At 57.2% G+C, this 18,375-nt stretch overlaps 1 protein-coding gene across 1 annotated transcript; it reads right to left on the bottom strand.

Annotated features, from left to right (window-relative positions):
* Window positions 1-895: 895 nt before the first annotated feature.
* On the bottom strand, window positions 896-12,841 carry NCLIV_054320 (putative guanylate binding protein; the record flags this gene model as incomplete). The annotated part of the gene is made up of 11 exons (XM_003884984.1): window positions 896-1,100; window positions 1,810-1,904; window positions 2,331-2,460; window positions 3,179-3,312; window positions 3,750-3,835; window positions 4,090-5,103; window positions 5,718-5,947; window positions 6,430-7,588; window positions 8,278-8,388; window positions 8,828-10,669; window positions 11,695-12,841. The coding sequence occupies 11 exons, from the start codon at window positions 12,839-12,841 to the stop codon at window positions 896-898; spliced, it is 6,153 nt and encodes a 2,050-aa protein (XP_003885033.1).
* Window positions 12,842-18,375: the final 5,534 nt, after the last annotated feature.

The raw sequence follows: 18,375 nt of genomic DNA, 5'->3' as shown, positions 1-18,375 counted from the left end.
CAGGCATGCACGCGTTTTCCCCTCTCGACTTTTGGAACGGAGAAAGATACACGAGACGTGACAGCGCAAGTCGCCCCTGGCGGTTTTCGCCACACAACCACCCAACAGGGCACTTTCTTCAGCTTCTCGCGTGTCAGCTGACATAAAACAGCTTCTGCTCGCCGCTCGAGAAACGATCCACGGAAAACGGTCACATCGACACTGCCGTTTTGAATGACGCAGGGCACAAAGGCGAGGGTTCCACCGCGGGCCTTTGCCTTCCACTGCACGGCGCCGGGAACACAGAGCGTACCACGTTTTTCCGCACTCTGACGACGCCGCCCGTCGTTGCGCTCAACCAGATAACCCGCGACTGTCTGCTCTCTGTCCAGTCGCACTGACAATCTTCTTCGGATAAGGAAACCAGAGAGATGGCGTTTGTCTGTGCGTCGCTGTCGAGGTCTCCATCGACCTGCCTCTCTCCGTTTCTTTCCAGTCAACCTCGTTGCCGTCGGTTTTTTGTTCCTTCTCGTCCGCGTCCTGTCCTCCCGGTCGACCTTTCCGTCCCCGCCGTCGCCAACGGCTCTTTCGGCGCGGGCGACAGCCCCACGCACCGCCTACGGTCTTTGAAGAGGCACCGGTTGTTTTTCCTGCTTCGCTTCTGTCCTCGAAATGCAGGGGGAACGGCTCCCTCTTTGGAAACCCCCTGAAGGGTTTTGGCCGACCTCGCCTTTAGTCTCCGTTTTTGCCTCAGCGAAGCGCCTCCCAAACAGAAAGTCACGGCCTCACATCGCGCGTCGAGTATCGCCTGCGTTGTTGCGTCAAGCATCTTCCTGGCGAGAGCGCTTGCGTCTTTGGCGGCAGACGAAGAGCCACGGACCGCCGAGCATCCCAGCCCTTCTCGCGTTCCGCGAACCTACATGATTGTGCACTTTTGGCGGAAGCACTTGCTCTGGTCGCTCATGCTGACTCGCGATCGGCCGGACCGCCGGTACGACCCTCGGCGTCGATACGAGTCGCAAAAGTCGTCATCGGAATCGAAATCGCCGCTCCTGAAGGTCGCCTGGCCCCGGTGCGCAGCTCGTTCTTCCTGCAGAGCGCGCCGCAGCTCTTCCGTCTCGCTGTTTTCGCACCGCAGAGACAGCAGAGACAGCAGAGACACAGTCCACGTATGTGGGAGAGGGCGCAGACGGCGGAGCCGCGTGGGTCTGAGAAAAAGGGAAGACCCCCCGAGTCAGAAACCAACGAGGACGAACACCGCGAGAGAGGCCGCGGGAACTCGTGAATCGTGCGACGCTTAATCCCAGGCAAACGGCTCGGTGTCAGAGGCAGATGAAAAGAACAGGATCGAGAAGCCGGCGACGCCAGGGTAGGAAAGGGGCGCGAGAGAGAGGACCAAGGAGAAAAGCATGAAAGAAACACGGGAAGAAACTCGAGCGGAGAGTATCGACCTCCCACACGCGATAGGATCGCCGCTTTTTCCTCGGCTGCGAAGCGAAGGTGAAGCGCACATCAGGGAAGACGCCCCCCGCACGGCCGGAGCCGAGAGACAAGCGCCAGGAAGACGGAGAGACGAAAACGCGAGAGAGTGGCGAATGAAGAGACCGAAACGGGAGAGACAATAACAAGACAGACGCCCGCACACCAGACGCAACAGGATCTGCTGAAATCTGCATTCGGTGGGGAAGGCAAAAGTGAGAGGAGCCGTGGCCGAGATGGAAGTTCTAGAACGCGGCGACGGAGGGACACAAGCCTTCGCGGATGCGCCGCACAACGGATGAGGCGAAACTGAAGAGATGGAAAACACGGCGAGCGAGCAAAAACCCTTACTAGTCGCGGTGCTGCAGCTGCTGCTCCAGTTCAAGCGTTTTCTCCAGAGACACCTGGGCCTCCTGCGCTCTCTGCTGAAGTTCGTGCACGGTTTTCTGCAAACGGGCACGCAACGCAACACCCACGCGGCAGAGGACTCACAGGATCGCCTTCCAGGGAAAAAGCCAGAAGTGCGTCGCAGTGGCCCCGCACCCTCCCGAAAGTGTTTCTTTAAACCGGGCAGAACGCGTGTCTCTGTGTATCGCCCTTCTCCGAGGAGCCCCTGTTTGGTCTCAACAGAAAGGAAAAGGGTGTTTCTCCCTCTCTCCCCCCGTCCCCAGGTCTGTTCGATGCGGTTTTGCGTCCTCTGGCGTAACTGGAAAGTCGCCTTCTCTGCAACCTAGGATCCTTCCACAAAACGCTCTTCCAGCGTCGAATGCCGCGCACGGGCCCCAGAAATGTTCACCAAGGAAAGGGGCGAATTTCCACGAAAGCGAAGATCCAAAAACACTTTGGACGCCCTCGAGTGTTCCCGCGCTCACCTCGGCGAGTCGGCTCTGGTCGAGGAGAGCCCCGCAAACGATTTCGCTGCCTTTCGCGAGGAGCTCGTCGATCTGATCGTTCATCACGCGCTGGTACACGTGGCTCGGCCCTCGGATGTCCGCGTTGAACCTGAGCGAGACGGCGACAAAGCGAACCTTCGCACGTGGAAAAGAGGCGAAACGCGGGGCGAGGACTGGAGCCGAAAAAGGGACGGGGCCGCGAGACCGCAAACACATCGGTAACGGACGTCTCTCGGATCTCCAGAACCCTCAACAACGCCGCCATGTGTGCACAATAAATAGAAACACATGAATACATACGCAGATAGACACAGAGACCTACACAGATCTGCCTATTTTTTTTTGTTTGAGAGCAGTTGAGTCACTGATGTTGACGAACGACGCAGAAAGCAGACGAAGAGGTAGATGCAGGGAGCGGGGTAGCCGACATATCAACTAAGAGACCCGATTGGGAACGGGGCCCCGGGGTGAGAACACAGCAGAAGTGGATTTATGTGGATTCATGTGAGGTCTGCCCGCTAGTCCACGTCTGTATGAACATATCTACCGGTATCTAGCTGGCTGTAGAGACACCCAGAGATCGAAGCGTCTTCGTGCGTCCTGTTAAAAACGCGCCGACGCATGAGCACGCGTGTGCCCTTCCCCTTCCTCTTCGCCCCGTTTCTACGAAAACTCCGTTTCCGCCGCTGCTGGTCTCCGGCTCTCGAGGCACACCGCCCACGTGGGGAAAGGTTCCAGAGAGATTTGTCTCCTGGGGGGGGTCATCCCAAGCGGCCTGTATGCCGGCCGCCTGTACTCCGTCTTCTATTCCGTCAGCTCCACCTTACTCCTGCTTTAGTCGCTCGACGTCTTCGTTGACTTGGGCCATGCTCTCATATAGCCTCTCGTTCAGCTTTTCGTCGATGCGTAGACGCTCGCGAAGAGCGCGGAGCCTCGACCTCGCCTTCCACTCGCCGTGTCTCTGAAACACAAGCGCAAAAAAACCAACGGTCGCAGAGTGAAAACAAAAGGCCTCTCTTGTGCGATTCCCCCAGAGACAGAGGCCTAACGCCGGGGGGATTTCCGAAAGAGAAGAGCGCAACAGATACAGACGACCCTCCAGAATTCAACAGAGCCCCGTCGGGGGGAGAGAGAGGCGAGAGTGTGGACGGATTGGAGCTAGCAAAGAGAAGAGAAAGACAGGATTGATGCGGACACTTCTCAGAACTTCCTGGCAGGGGCTGAATACGAAGCCGGCGAAGCTTGAGAACAAGAAACCGCGAGGCACGGACGAAACGAAACCCCGGTAGAGGCTACAGAGAAGCTAGACTAGACAGTTGTTGGCGGAACAGGGAAACGAGAGAAAAGGAAGAAAACTTGAAGCCAGGCAAGAAGGTCTGTGTCCTGTCTGCGCCGCACCTCGTTTTCTTCCATGGCTCGGTCTGTAATCTTCCGGAGCCGGTCCTTCAGTTGCTGCTTGTAGCCTCTAACGACATCGTCGTCTCCTGCGAAAAACAGCGCACCTCTGAAGCAAACCAGGAATGTTGCAACTTTCGCCTTGTTCTGTCTGGCTTTCGGGTCGGGTTCCTTCTCTGTGTCTGTCACCCTTCTCTCCACTTTTTGTGTCGGAACTCCCCTCTCTCTCTGGCCCGCCCTCGCCCTCGCCGAAAACAAGAGACGTGTGTCCGCGTTTTTCCGGCCTCTTTCGACTCTCGCGCCCCCACCTCCCCCCCCCCCACCCCCCGAGTCGGTCTCTTACCGATGACGTGCATTTTGAAGAGGGCGAGAGCCTTCTTTTGCAGAGCGGAGGCGCCTTCTTGGAGCTCGCGGCTGGCCATCGGCAGGCGGCTTTGGAACGCCTCTCGCAAGTCGTTCATGAAAACCTGTTCGCACTTTTCCTTCCACTTTCGGCACTCTTCTCGCTGGACGACAACAACGACGGATCCGCTTTCGGGAACCTGTCCCCCGTTGATTCCATCGATCATGCGCTGCAGAATCTTGACGAACCCCGCGCCGGTTATCGCGACGCTCTGCGCGGCCTTCAGTCGGCACTCCTTAAAAACCACGTTCTTCGCCTGCTGAAGCCGCCGCCGGTAGATGGGCTGAAAGTCGCTGACCGGCACGGTCTCGAGGCAAACCCCATCCCTTCCGTTCCTTGACGGCAAGGGCGGGGACGAGGCCGAAAACGTTCCCGGCGAAGGCGAACCTTCCCGAAGGACGAAGGACGCGCGGCGCGCGGAGCCGCGAGGCCCGCTGAGGACTTCTGAGTTTCGGCCCATGCTCTCGCGCTTGGTGATGGCAGGGAAGGAAGACGAGAAGGCAGACGGGCGTCCCGGAGAGGCCATGAATGCGCCGAACGACGGCTCAGCGTCGATCTCCCTTGCGGATTTGAAGGCGCGAGAGGTCGCGTCGTCACAGCCGACACCTTCGGCGCCGAGATCCTGGTAGTCCCCCAGAGGATGGGGCAAAGCGAGACACGTGCGGTCCCCGAACAGCGTCTCCAGTTGCTGCCGGAGCATGCGAATGTGGGGCAGATTCAACTCGGCGCACGTGCGGCTGAAGGGGGACGGAGAAGAAAACGGAGAAGAGGAAAAGGGCGAGCAGCACGTGGCGGGATGCGACGCCGTGGCCAGTATCGCCTCCAGGTAGTCGGTCTCAGTAAGCGGATAGTCGTCCTCGTCCGACAACGTGAAGTTGAAGTCCTGGAGAATCCACAACAGCGGCGGAGCACACCAGCCGGAAGGGACCGACGGTCCCTCGGAGGGAGACGGACCTGAGAAAAAACAAACTAAACCAGACATCCACGCGGTAGTTAAATAACTAAAAACTCCAAAAAATTCGAGAACGGAGTACGCAGCCAGAGATAGTCCGAGACAGCACAAGAAACACTCGGAGACAGCAAGCGCCCGTCGGAGATATACAGCTCACCGCCAGAGAGAGAGGGGCAGGGAATGCCCAAGACACACGCCTGATTGTGGGCGGAAAGTGCAGAAAGGAAGGACGACGAGACAGGGGAGACGGTCGGAAACATCACGCATAGACGATGGGGAAAAAGCGAACTGAGAAACGTTTGGAAACGCGCTTCTTCTCCTGGCACAAGCACGAGCATACTCCGTCGGATCTTGTCATCAGTTCCACCTTTCTCAGAATCTGTGCCGGCCTCTCAAGCACGCACGGTGTGGACGACGAGATCTCCTCTCGTCCCTTTCCATTCACGTCTCGTCTCCATTTCTTTCCCTTTTCTGAGGGGTTCCCCTTTCTGCGCTCGCTAACTCCACTCCATCTCTCCTTTCCCCTTCTCTCTCTTCCCGGCCTCCCCGTCTGGCGGTTTATATTTCTCTGTTCCTCTCCACCGCGTCGTCTCCTTCTCTGTTTGCATCCACGAACCTTCTCGAGTGAGGGAGGTACGACTTGTGTCGTCGAGCGAAGCCGGCGAGTGTCCGGATGGGCCAGTGTCTCCGCGCTGCAGGAGTCGCTGCGTCCAGAGCGAGACGGAAGCGAGGCCCGAAACGGCGTCGGCGTCCAGCACGCCGCGCGTGGTGTAAATCAGGTAGTGCGACACCAGCATCGCCAACGTGAAGAGCCGCTGGTCGTGCTCCACCGTCTTCCGTGTGCACCTGGCCCAGGCAAAAAGACGGGTAGAAAAGACAGAAATGCGTTCTCGAAGAAGGCCAAAACACGGGTAGAAAAGACAGAAATACGTTCTCGAAGAAGGCCAAAACACGAGGCAAAGCGCACAGAGACAAGCAGAGAGGCTTCTCTCGGCACTTGAACCCCAAGGATGTGTCCAGGACCACGGATAGCTACATAGGTTTTCCGTTGTGAACAAGGTCAACTACGATTTGAGCAACTGGCTGCATCTCTGTAGACATGCAAACGTTTCATGCGAATGTATGAGGTGTGCTCCACAATTCCAGTTCCTTTCGTGCCCGTGAGCCTTCCCTTCTTTCTCTCCTTCGTCTCGTTCCCCTCTGCCTCCTCCCTGCGCGTCTGCCTGGACGTTACCAGGCGGCAAAACGCCGCTGCCGCGCCTCTTCTTCCCTGTCCTATCGTCCCCGTTCGATCCTTGCCAGTCTTCTCCCGGCCCGTGCGTCCCTACCCGACGCCTTCAAAGTCGAGAATGAGGTAGACGAAGTCGTCCTTTCCGTCGGCAGCCCCGTCGCCTGCACCAGAGGAAACCGCCTGGATCCAGACGCCTTCTGTGCATCCGTCGCTGAGGATGCGTTGCGTGAATTTCTTCCCCGCCTCTTCACCTCGAAAGTCGTCGGCGTCCTCGTCTAGACCCTCTGCTCTGTCCAGGCCGGGAAAGCTCCGGTCCCCTGCGAAGGCACTGGGAGAGACACTTCCGAAAGTCGCCCCGCGGTCTCCAAAGACGGCGGGACTCCCCACAGGGAAGCCGCCCGCAGAGCGCATGTGGGAGTCGTCGAGGAGGAGGTTGGCGAGACTGGACTTTCCCGTTTGCGTGACCCCGCAGATCGAGAGAACAGCGATGTGCTGCGTTCCCAGCTCGTGCAGGAACTTCTTCGCCTGCTCGTCGATCGTCAGAACTTCCCGACCGTCCCAGCGGTTCACGTGAATCAGTTGGAGCGGCCTCGACAACAGCCGCGTCCGGTTCGAGGGCTTCGCCGTCTTCTCCAAGAGCAAAGACGTCAGCCCGACGGAACCGCTTCGCTCCCCACTGTGCAGACTCGCCGCGTGGAACGGCGTCGCAAAACTCGCCTGGAAGGCCACCTGGGCCGAGGGCGAGCCGGCGCCCGCGCCGCCCGCGGGCCTCATCAGCCGCGCCACGACCCCACAAAACAAGTGGACGCGAGCGGCGCGAGACGACGGCGAAGAGGGCGAGAAGTCCCGGACGCGCACGCTGTCGCCGAGGCCTGCAGGCGCGGGACGCCGGGTCTTCCTCTTCTTCTCCAGGGCGTCTTCCGCCTTGTCAGCGAGCGCGGGAGCCGCCGCGCCCGTGGAGACTGTCTCCGTGGTTGGCGCGGGCGCAGCGTCAGGCTTCGCTTCCGCTGGAGACACATCGGGCGAATCGTCAGAGGCAGGGGGACAGATCGGCGGGGCCGAGGTGGACGCGAGCAGAGACGACAGCGCATGCCAGGACACGGCCGAGGCGACGGCAGGTGGCGAGATGCCGCTCGTCACATTTCGCACAGGAGACAGCTGGACGGCGGGACGGAAGTCGAGGTAATCCGCGGTCAAACACGAATCTAGTGGAGCCATCGGCAGAGCAGGCAGACACCGCGACGCGGTCGAAGACGCTAGGAAAGCACAGAGGAAAAAAGAAAAGGAAACGTGCAGGAACGGCGAAAAATGGATACCGCTAGAGACCGTGGGAGCGGAACCTCCCACCGCGACACAGATCGACATCTGCTGAAAAAGGTGTGCAGAAAGAAAGGCTTTGAGGAGGGAAGGGGATCTTGCGTTGAGGAAAAACAAAGAAAACGGACACCAGACGCGTCCCTGTCCACGGGCCTCAGACGTGCATGACATGAAAGCTGTGCTTCTACCTCTTCGTGTTTACGGACTATGCATGGAGAAAGCGTAGATCCGGATGTGTACCCACAGCAGTGCAGAACGCGGAAATAGACGTGGAGGAGGCTATAAAAAGAACGCATTCACTGAATCGCGAATCTGTGGCAACTTTTTGCAGGCATTTCCAATCGCATGCAGCGCGGAGCACGCGCATAACGAATCGGCAAGCACCCGTTCACGTACATATACATATACATATATATATATATATAAGAAGCTAGACGAACTGCGACGTGAGTCAGTCAGGCGACAACACGTTCTGGATCGGGCCGCTGTCTGATGTCCCCACAGGATCTAATATGTTTCGGCGTTCACTGCGGAGGGCGTTCGACGCAGAGGAACGACTTTCCATGGGTTGCATGTTGAGAAACTGTGTCGGGTCTCTCCAAAACGAATCTTAGCGCAACTCTCTTACCAACAGGCTGGCCGTAGGCGACAGAGACTGGGGCAGCGGTGTGGTCCACGGTCGCCGGATACCGCGACATGTCGCGAAGCGTAGCGACGGCAGGCGAGGCAGAGCTTCCATCTGTAGGTGACGGAACAGCAAGACACACAGAGATAACGGTCACATTTCCGGGACGAAGTGAGGAGAGAGAGAACAAGAGAAGAGAGAGAGAGCGGAACACTACCCCGGGCACGCGGGGTGTTTCCTAGGTGCCCGTTTTTGCCTGAGAACCAAGACGGCACGAGTATGGCCGAGACAGAACTTTGAAAGTCACAGAACGTGCATTTTCGTGGCGCAGCGCAGGCACGGTGGGGATCACGCTGTGGAGACAAAAAGCGGGACCGTTGTGCGCGTCTTCGGTCCTCGACTGGATTTCTCCTCGGGCAGCAGGAATGAAGCGGCGCGTGTCCACGAGTTCGACGAGGAACGTGCATGCTCTGTCTCGCGATTGACGGACGTCCTCTCTCTGTGCCTCGTAAAACTGTCTGTGGCAGTAGCCCGTGATAGAGTTGGGAAATACCCTGTTCTTTTCCTGTTTTGAGGTCCGCGTTTCGGGCTCTTCTCGGCTGGCCGCAGTTGTCCTCGTCGCGGCGTTTGCCGGCCGTCTCTTGGGTTTCTTCCTGCCCGACAAAGAAAGCTCCAATGGCCGCGACGGCGTCATCCAGGAGAGACTGGAGACCCTGAGAAGCTGCATTTCCGCTCGGCTCGTGGTTCCCCCTTTTGAGCCTTTTCTCCTCCGACAGCCACCGGCTGCTTCCTCTACGCTGCTGGGGAAATCCAGGCGCGTGGCGGCCGAGACTCGTCGACCGCCGCGCAAGCTGGTCTCGACGCGAACCGCGCTCCATCGTTCTTGACGCGGCCGCGCCGAGGTTCTCAGCGGTTGTTGCCTTCTGGCCGGCGACTTCCCCCGAGTTGTCTCTTCTGTTCCCGGCTCCCGAACCCGCGTGAACAGCCCACGTTTCTCCTTCGCTCCATGCCTCGAAAGATCTGCTGGCGCTTCGCCTCCCTCCAGCTGCGGCCTGAGGCGCATCTGGGCTGGACCTCGCCGAGCCCAGAGGCGACGCCGTGCCTCCCTTCCTGGACTCTCCGGTGTATGTACTGCTGCGACTGCTGTTGCACGTCGCGGCCGCCGACCACGGACTGCTGGCCCCGCTTCCCTTCGCGCCTCGGACCGTCCGAGACCTCGAGTCTCCGTTGACGCTTTGCGGCCCGAGACTCTTCTGAGAGGGCGGCGACATCTCCGGATACTGGCTAGAGAGAACGGAGGCTGACGGCGAGAAAGCTCTCCGTGAAAGCCTCCCTCTTCCTCGGTCCTCTGCAGAGTAAGCAGAAACCGACCGAAGAACCGACGTCGAGGTCGGCTGGTCCTTCGCAGCGGAGAGGCAGTACAGCGGAACGGACGGGACGAGCGGAGGTGTACATACACTTCGGCTTGGCGCGAGACCGCCGAAGCTGGCCGGCGTCTGCCCATGAGTCGTTTGGAGTGAAGCGCTTGCCTCCGCGAGTCCGCAGACGGCTGGCGCATGCGTGAAGAGGTCTGAATTCTTGACCAGAATCGAGTGAACGCCGACGCCTTGCTGACTCGCAGGCGCTCCGGGCACCGACGACGAGGTGTAGGAAGACCAAGTAGGAAGCACGCGAGGAGCGTCGCTTCCTCCGTAATGGAAGGAGACACTGCCAGTCGAGACGCCCGTGGCGGGCAGAGACAGCCGGCGACCGTGAACCTTCTGGCTCTCACTGACTTCCAGCAAAGCATGTGAAGCAGGGATGCATGCGTCGCTCCTCAAGGAAAAGGGTTTCTCGCCTGTCGAGAAAAGAGGTGCACTCTGGAGAGCTCCCCCGACGCTGCCGCGCCGCCCGCCGTAGGATCTCGGAGGCAGAGGGGCTGCCGTGTACCGCAGCTTCGACTCGAGAGCCAGGGACGGGCACAGCGCCGTTGATGCGAAACTCGTCGGCGGCTGATGGAGAGTTTCGACGGGGAGCGGCGCATGCGCGGTCGAGCTAAACGAGCCTGTCGCCACATTCCCCACGACCCCTGCCGATTCATTTGAAAGAAGAGTTTGCATGTCCCCGCAGAAAAGCCCCCGCTGAGGCTTGAAAGCCTCTGCAGAGGCGCCAGGATGCGCCAACCCCGTGGACGACGACGCGGAGGGATTCGGCCAGACTGCTTGTTTCAGGCTTCCGCTCTCTCCCGGTGTCTCGACGCCCAGGTGAAATTCCGGCTGGGACGAAGGAAGCGATAAAGCATTCTGAAGAGGCTTCCAACTGCCTGACCACGCTGCGGCGCCGTTCGTCGCCTCTTGAGAAGCCGCGGCCACCGTGGGCGGAAACGGAATCGAGATGGAACTGGGACAGCTCCAGTCTAGGCAGGAAAGGCAGGAGCGAGGAATAAGTCAAGAGCGCACCTCAACGGGAAACGCGTGCGTTTGTCTCTTCAACTGCAGCGCCTCCACATAGTGCTAATGACTAGGATGCAAAAGAGGTCGCAGCTAGCCTTGTTGAAGGCGGGGAAAAACCGTCTTTCCACGCGAAGCAGCTAAAAAGGCAATTGTCGAGGGGGCTGTGTCTCGAGCGCGTTCTAGGCGACCGGTGAGCAAGATCCACACTGTGCCAATCGCAGCGAGCGGTGCACACGGGAGACGTGCGCGGACAGAGGACGAGAGGAAGAAGAGATGGAGGCGAGGCCGAAGCCGGTGGTGCTCAGCTCTACCGGAGAGGTGGAAGGGTCACGCAAGCGGACGCATGCACATTCATCGAATGGAGGCAAACGCGGGGTTTCAGTGTGAAGCGAGTTCGTGTCCATCTCCACCGAAGATTCGGCAGAGACATGACGAAGCGGTGTATAAAAGGAGGATCCTCCGCGCTCTTCGCCAATGGTATTTTGATATTAGGGTGTTGCGAGGGAGACGAGATGCTTCGAGATACGTTGTCATCCACTGGTTTCTTCCGCACGGAAAAGTTACAGTGGCATGGTGTCGGTGATTTCCAGTGGCCGTGAACCGTGGCGGAATCTCTGAGAGTTCCTCCCATTGCCGTACGCGGTCCTTTGCGATGGGGTGTTCCCCCTGCTGGAGAGAAGAAAGTGTCTTGCGCTGCTCGGACGTTGTTCCAGAGACGGCGCGGACTCGAAAACGTGTGAAAGGATATGTGAAACGCGGAGGGCACAACGACAGCGATGTACGCATTCGCGGCGAGAGTGAAACAGCCTAGGGTGGCGCATGGAGACCCAGGAGCCTTGGCTGCTCCTTCCGCGATTGTGGTTTTCGGGAGAAACAGGCCCAGGCAAGAAGCACGCGACACACTCCTGCGGACGCAAACATCCGAATCTGTCTCTATGTTGAGGCTACCCGCCCCCCCCCCTCCCGTCGCTAAAAGGATTAGTCTTACCGTCAACGGTTCTCACGACAGCCGAAGTCTGGTAGGTCTGGGAGAAGGGTGCCCTGTGCAAGGCTGCTGACCCGGAGTGGGTCACGGGATCGGTGAGAATGTAGGAGGCGTGGTGCTGGACGGGTAAGGCAGTTGGCGCCGATGCAGTGCCTGCTCCAGGTCTGAAGAAAACGTCGCCGCCTATGGATGCGGCCGACGCGTAGAGCGCTTGCGAGTCTCCCCGTGCAGCCTCCCTGCCTGGAACGGCCGTTCCCGCGGAGAAACTCTTCCCGAGATAAGCCGAAGCGTATCGGATCCCATCCGACAATTCCAGTCTGCCCCAGCTCGTTGCCCCGCCGGTGCGCGCCGCGTCGTGGTTGGAGGCGGCCGTGCTGCACGACTCGTTGGAGCCTTTCGTCGCGTAGGGATACTCGGCATCTCCTGGGCCGCTCTCACCTCCGCCGCGACAGCCTGGCTGCGGAGGGCCCGCAGGCTGGCCCTTTGCCCCCCACGTCTTCTGGGGCTCCTGTGAGAGGCTGCTGGCGCTGTGAAGTCCAGGGAAGACCGCAGCCTGCTTTGCTCCATCTCGGACCTGTCGGGCATCGTAGGAGGCCCAAGGATCGATGGTGCGGTAGCCGTTCTGGTTCGACATCCCTACGCCCGTTCGGTTGTTCGACACAGTTCTGGAAGTAGGTGCAGTCGCTACGAGGTTCAATTCTTCGTCGGAGGCGAGGTGGTCTCCGGCGTTGAGTCCCTTCAAAGACTGGCCGGCAAGACCCTTCGCACTGGTCCCGTTTCGAGTGTCTGTACACCGGCGGCGAGGTGTATGCGAACCCCCGGCGGCGTCTGTTTCTACCGACTTTTGTGCGCTGCGGAGACTCGGGTCCGCCAGGTTCTTACTCGCGGATCGAATGGGTTTTTGGGCCTTGGGCTCGACGCCCGAGAGACTCGTGGATGCGAGATCCCCGGTGGCGAAACAGGCCGGACTCATGGGAGGCGCTGGACCCGAGGTGCTGAGTGCCAGTGGCGAGGCGCCCGCGACGCGTTGTGAAGACGGGGAACGGTAAAGAGAAGACCCGACACGCTGAGAATTGCCTGGAACGCAGGCTGGGAAGGGCTCTACCGGAGCGCGAGACGTGGGGCGCGGCGCCGGCACGGGCGGGTGCATATTGGCGGCGGCGAGGACGACCTAGAAGATTCAGAAGCAGAAAGCACTACAGCCACGAAAGACTACACGGTCTGGACCCAGAGGGAAGTCTAGATTTTCCGTGCATGGAGCATACAGGGCTTCAGTTTTGTGAAGCCAGACTGAAAAAAATACGGCATAACGGCCAACGCATCCCTGAGAACAGACACGCGGAGCGACGCTGAAAATCAACAGAGAACGTACGGAATAGGACCCGGCACACATACCCGAGAGCGAGAACTAGCACGGAAAGAGTGACTCAAGAGCGTTTTGACAGGAAGGGAATCCTCAAAAAAAGAGGTAAGCGTCAACTCACACGAGCGTCAATTCAATGTACTAAACAAAAACAAGGCAGTTCGTGCCGTCGTGTCGCACAGATGCACGCATCGAGCAACATCGTCCACACAAAATTTTCAAAATGACACCAAGAAAAAAGTCGCGAGAAGGGAGGGGCATTGAACGCCGAAACTCTGGGGCGCTCTTTTATACTGCAAAGATTCACTTGCCCGAACAGACGGAAGACGCGGAGACGTTGCGGCCCTCTGCCTCGTCCGGGGATCTGGGAGGGCAAACCTCGAGATGGATAGGCATCAAAGTGTGGCAGACGGAAAAAGAAAGCCACCGCAAAAAGTTGACGCACGCTCAGGCAGCGACGCACGAGAGGTTTTTGCAAGTCTCAATGGCCTACAGCGAATTTGGGCACCTCGGCTTTCTAAGAAGGCAGACTTTTGCGCCAAGGCAGCGGAGTGCAGCCGACAGGCCCGCCCGGCAAAAACGGGCTTTTGGATGCAACGAGAATTCAAGACCGGAAAGAGGAAAGCTCGAATGGGACACGGATGCTGACCCTTTGTCTAGGATGAGACCACTTGATCTGGAAGTTCTTCATCCCTCCTGCTTTCAAGGAAAAAACCAAAGTGTTGAACCGACGATTCTCACGAAAAAAAAAGGTGCGTGGACGGTTCCGAACCCTGCGGGCTTGGGAAACGAGGAATGGGTTACCTCATAGTCACACGCTGGCGTCCTGGCACTCCGAGAAACCGACACATTCGGGATACGGGAAGCACCGAGGCGTTTCTGTCCCTTTTCTATGCACCGTTCCTTTTCAAAGGCGTTGCCCACAACTCACGCACAATTGGTCGGCAATATTGAAACAGGAACGAGGCAAAAAAGACTCGCTGATCGCGCGAGACCCAGAGCACAGGCAGCGCAGCTAGCGACGACTTGACACGCTCTGTTCCGCACGTTCCCGCGCATTCTGGTTCGGGTTCGCGTCCCATCTCGTTTCTTACATTTGTCTCTCTGCTGGACATGAAGACTCCATTGGGGAGAGAGGGCAAATTGCACAAGAAGTCTCACGTTCCGACTCTGCTAGAAGTTCAGAAAGACGGTAACGGGATTCTTCTGCGTCATAAATAGGCTTGTCAGCTCGCACAACCTGTGCATACTCGATCCGCACCGATGGGGGTGCTCGGTAGAGGAAAACACGCAACTTTTCCGGTGAGAAAATGAGACTGCCACGCTCTCAGCAAGTCGAAGCGATTTTCCTTCCTGCGAAAATTCAGTGTCAGCTGCAGCCGGAAACTGTGTGGCCGGGGTGTGCGGCCCCTCAACTGAAGCATAGCAGAAGTGGAAAACCCTCAAACGAGGGTCACTCGTGGCATGCGTTGGTCTCCGCAAGAGCCGCTTTTCACGATTCGTTTACAAAGTTCTACAAAGTCGACATCACAAGGATCCCCTCTCGGCGACAGAAACCGACATTAACCGCCACAGCGACACGCGCAAGGCGTTCTTCGGCACAGACAGAACGGAATACTTTATTAATCTGTGGACGATGTGTAGACCTATCTTCCTGTGAGACAAACTGCCCGGGCGTGGCCCTTCCGAATAGACCAGGCATAACGAGAACACACCTTCCATCGACGAAAATGGGTGATTTTGATCGAGGGGACAGAGAGTAAAAAGAATTCAGACTGGGAGTTGGTTCCGGAGCGCGCGGGTCAAGGCCGGCTTTCGTCAGGACGCGTTCAGTCGGTCTCGGCCGTCGGCTGCTTCCAATAACGGTTAGCAAATGGTGTTCAATCAGAATCGGCGGAACACTAGCGGTGAGTTTCAAGCGTAACCGGCGGCAGTGTCGGCAAACGGAGTGGTAGCCCTTTCCGCTGGTTTAATGCATTTTGCATTCCCGCCTTCTGAAAAGTGAACTACAGACCCACCGGTGCTTCGGGACACACCCGATACCGGTCCAGGGAACTGCTTGAGCCCAACTGTGTGTTCTGGTCAGGAAGATCAGAATCAATTCGTTTTTTGAAAATGACAGCACTACATCCATCTGGTTTGTTTGTGTAGGGACAACAGTTGTACTCGGACAACTCCGTGATCCTCACTCTCTTGCGAAATGACTTTCCCTTCACAGCGCGATGATTCGCGATGCGCCACCAAAGATATTGGTGTTAAGTGTCTACGCTGTATACATCAACTGCGGATGGTTTTTGCAAGGCGGCAGGATGAAAACCGAACACTCACAGCTTGCGTAGCTGTAGAATTGGCAACGACGGCTACTCGTTGTACTCCGTAGCTGATGACCCTTCTCGGAGTCGCTGCCGACGAAACCCTGTCACGTGTTCTATTGCGTGTCTCGGATCAAGAAGAAAGTGGAAAGTCCTGCTCTGGGCGCTATCAAGGTGTTCTCCCACGTTTAGTGTCACTGTGGGGGTTGTGTACTTCGCCTGATGCTGCTGAGTTGCAGCGCGCTTTCCCTTTTAAAATGGGCGTGCGTCGCAAGCTGACACTTCACTGTCCTTGCTAAAGTGTACCACCCGCCAAAGTTACGTGAGAAAGGAAGGACGTCATGCTCAACGGCCATTCACTGAGTCACTGTGCTGCTGTAGAGCAGGACGTAGATGGCAGAACCTTCCATTAGGAAGCAAATTGAACCTAAACGGCCTCAGACAGCAAGGCACACCGCAACGGGCGCATGCTGTGTGTCCGCTTGCTCAATTGGAACCTGAAGTTAGTCTCATTTTTTCACCTCTGTCTAACGATTGCCGTGGAATTTACGGGGATACATAAAACTGGCATGATAAGGTTTTATACCATACTACACTGCTTGTCCGGTTCTCAGGAAAGTCGTCCACTTTTCAGCTTTTTCCCTTATGACTGCGAGATGCGGTAAAGTATTTGATATTTCCTTGTACAGCTGGCCTTTGTTTAGAGAAAAAAGAAGGAACCGCAATAGCACTTGTGACGCTCCAAGACTGTCTGTGTTGTCCGTACCTCAACAGCAGACTCTGTTTTAACAGAAGCGCCGCACTTCCTAGCCGACGAGGGAAGGCAACATACCATCGGATTCCATATGGCGGCTTACTGATGCGGCGATGTTGTCTCAGTTTCGGTACCTTCGTGTTTTTGGTAGACATTCCAGAATCGAAGGGTGCAGGCTTGAATGGTTCCCGTTCCCTCATGTCTGAAGTCTCACTCCTCTCCGCTGTAGAACACGTAGCAGAAAATCGACATCCTTTCATAACCCGTATGACGTCTTGATTTTTTGAACGGCCACGGACTACTTGGTGGTTCGATTTCAAAACCAGCATGCCCTATCGTTCCGCGACGGACAGGCGGATCGGATTATTGCAGTATTGTATACAGAACGTACACAATCAAAAGAGTGAGGAGGAAAAATGCGCCATCTACTCTGTCACCTGAATGTTTTACATTCTGCCCATACGGATATTTTTATCGTAGCTGCATATGGTTGTAAAAGAGGGGGGGGGGGGGTTGCGCCCAGTTCGAAAGCACTCATAAGTGTAGGCGCTCGTATTTTATTCAGACATCCACTGCTCCGATTTGGGATTCTCAGACGCAGGTGAAAGAAAGCGCGAACATTACTAGCGGTTGGTTGTTTTCCCGTGACGCGCTACATAAGAACGCACTGAATAAGTATCACAACGAGGGCCGCTAGAGCCGCCCGAAGAGGAAGAATCCGCGCATGTCGGTCTCCCGAAACTTCGCATGCCGTCACGTTGGGTGACTCGGAGTATCTGGATCGGGACATACACCAGCATAGCCTTCTGAGAAGTGCTGCTGCCTCGTCCTGTCCGAACAACCTGAATGCATGAAGGGTTAGGTACTACTATGCCAGCTTTCAGCGGTTTGCCGCTGCGGGTACATTACTGGAACCACGCTAGTCTGCGAGAGGCCCCCATGAAGCTGTGACTGATCTTTCTTTCGGAAGAACAGAGTGCATCCGTTCTGAAATATTTGAGCAGAATCCCCGTATAATGTAGCATCTGTGGAGCTGAGCAACACACCGTCTGGCGTGGCTACTAGCTTCCTGTACCAAATCGGAAGGAAACGCCCTCTGGGTTCCTGTGATGCGTGGTAAGCTCTTTCGAGTACCCGATCGTTTCTATACGCCAAAGTAGAGATGACGATATTTTAGCTCACGAAAAACGCGTACTAAATACCCTATTTTTCACGCGGTACCTGCGCCTACGTCCATGCAAACGGTCATGCTAGCCTGACCCGCCTCTACAGAGTCCGCCTTCTGAGCGCGGATCCGTACGGCGTGCCTGTCTGCCGACGGCACACCGGAGTGGCCTGGACGCTTCCGGGGAAACGATTCACACTTTTGGCCCCGAGGCGTGCAAACAGCACACGAGATGTTTTTGTGAGCTACACTTAGACGGCAGATTGACTGAGTAAAAGCGTCGCACGCTCGTACGCTCTCTTGCATAGATGGTACGCTGCCAAGCCGGTGAGAGAGTGCTAGCATCGTCCACCTCTTTTTCGCCGTCGCCATTACCGTATCCACAAGAGCGAACGACAGCGGGGTTTTTGTGACACTATAGGGGAAGAAGCACAGATTTCCTTTTCTACTTACCTACATGCTTCTCGAAAGATCTCTTCTGGCGGGGGGGCTGTTCGCGGCAGGTGAACCGCCAAGCGTTCGGGACCAAGTATTCGGCGTCCAAGTGCATGTATTAACATTTCTCATGTGGGTTCACTACGCGTCGGTTTGCAGTCCCTTGCGAAACTCTCTCTCCGGCACCAGGCAAACGGACCGCTCCTTTTTGACTGGTTTTCGGGTCGTACAATCCTTAGGACTTTCTTTTCCTCAGGGTTTCCGACTTGGCGGTTTGTTGCCCCGCGCGTGCGTTCGTGTTTTTCTTGCCCGTGCGATGGTCCTGGCCTCGCGTTTCTGTCTCCCCGACACCTTCAGCTGAAAACCGTTTCTGGCGGCGTTTCCTGCTTTTCCTAACTGCCTTGCTGTCATTGTGACTTGAGAAAAGTGCTTTTCTTCCCTGTTTGCAAGGATGAAGCTGGCGTCTCCATGTCTGCTCGCGCGGTGCGGCAATGCACGCCACGGCAGCCCATTGGTTTCTGTCTTTCTGTGTCTATAATCATTCTGGCTTCAACACCATTGTATACTCGTGGCGTCGATTCACTCGTAAGCACCGGATTCGGCGTAGATTTTTCCATGGGGAGAGAGGACACGATCTGGTGCGACCACAGCAAAA

The sequence above is a fragment of the Neospora caninum genome, chromosome XI, assembly GCF_000208865.1.
Source record: "Neospora caninum Liverpool complete genome, chromosome XI".
Lineage (NCBI taxonomy): Eukaryota > Apicomplexa > Conoidasida > Eucoccidiorida > Sarcocystidae > Neospora > Neospora caninum.
This window is presented reverse-complemented; position numbering and strand designations above follow the sequence as displayed.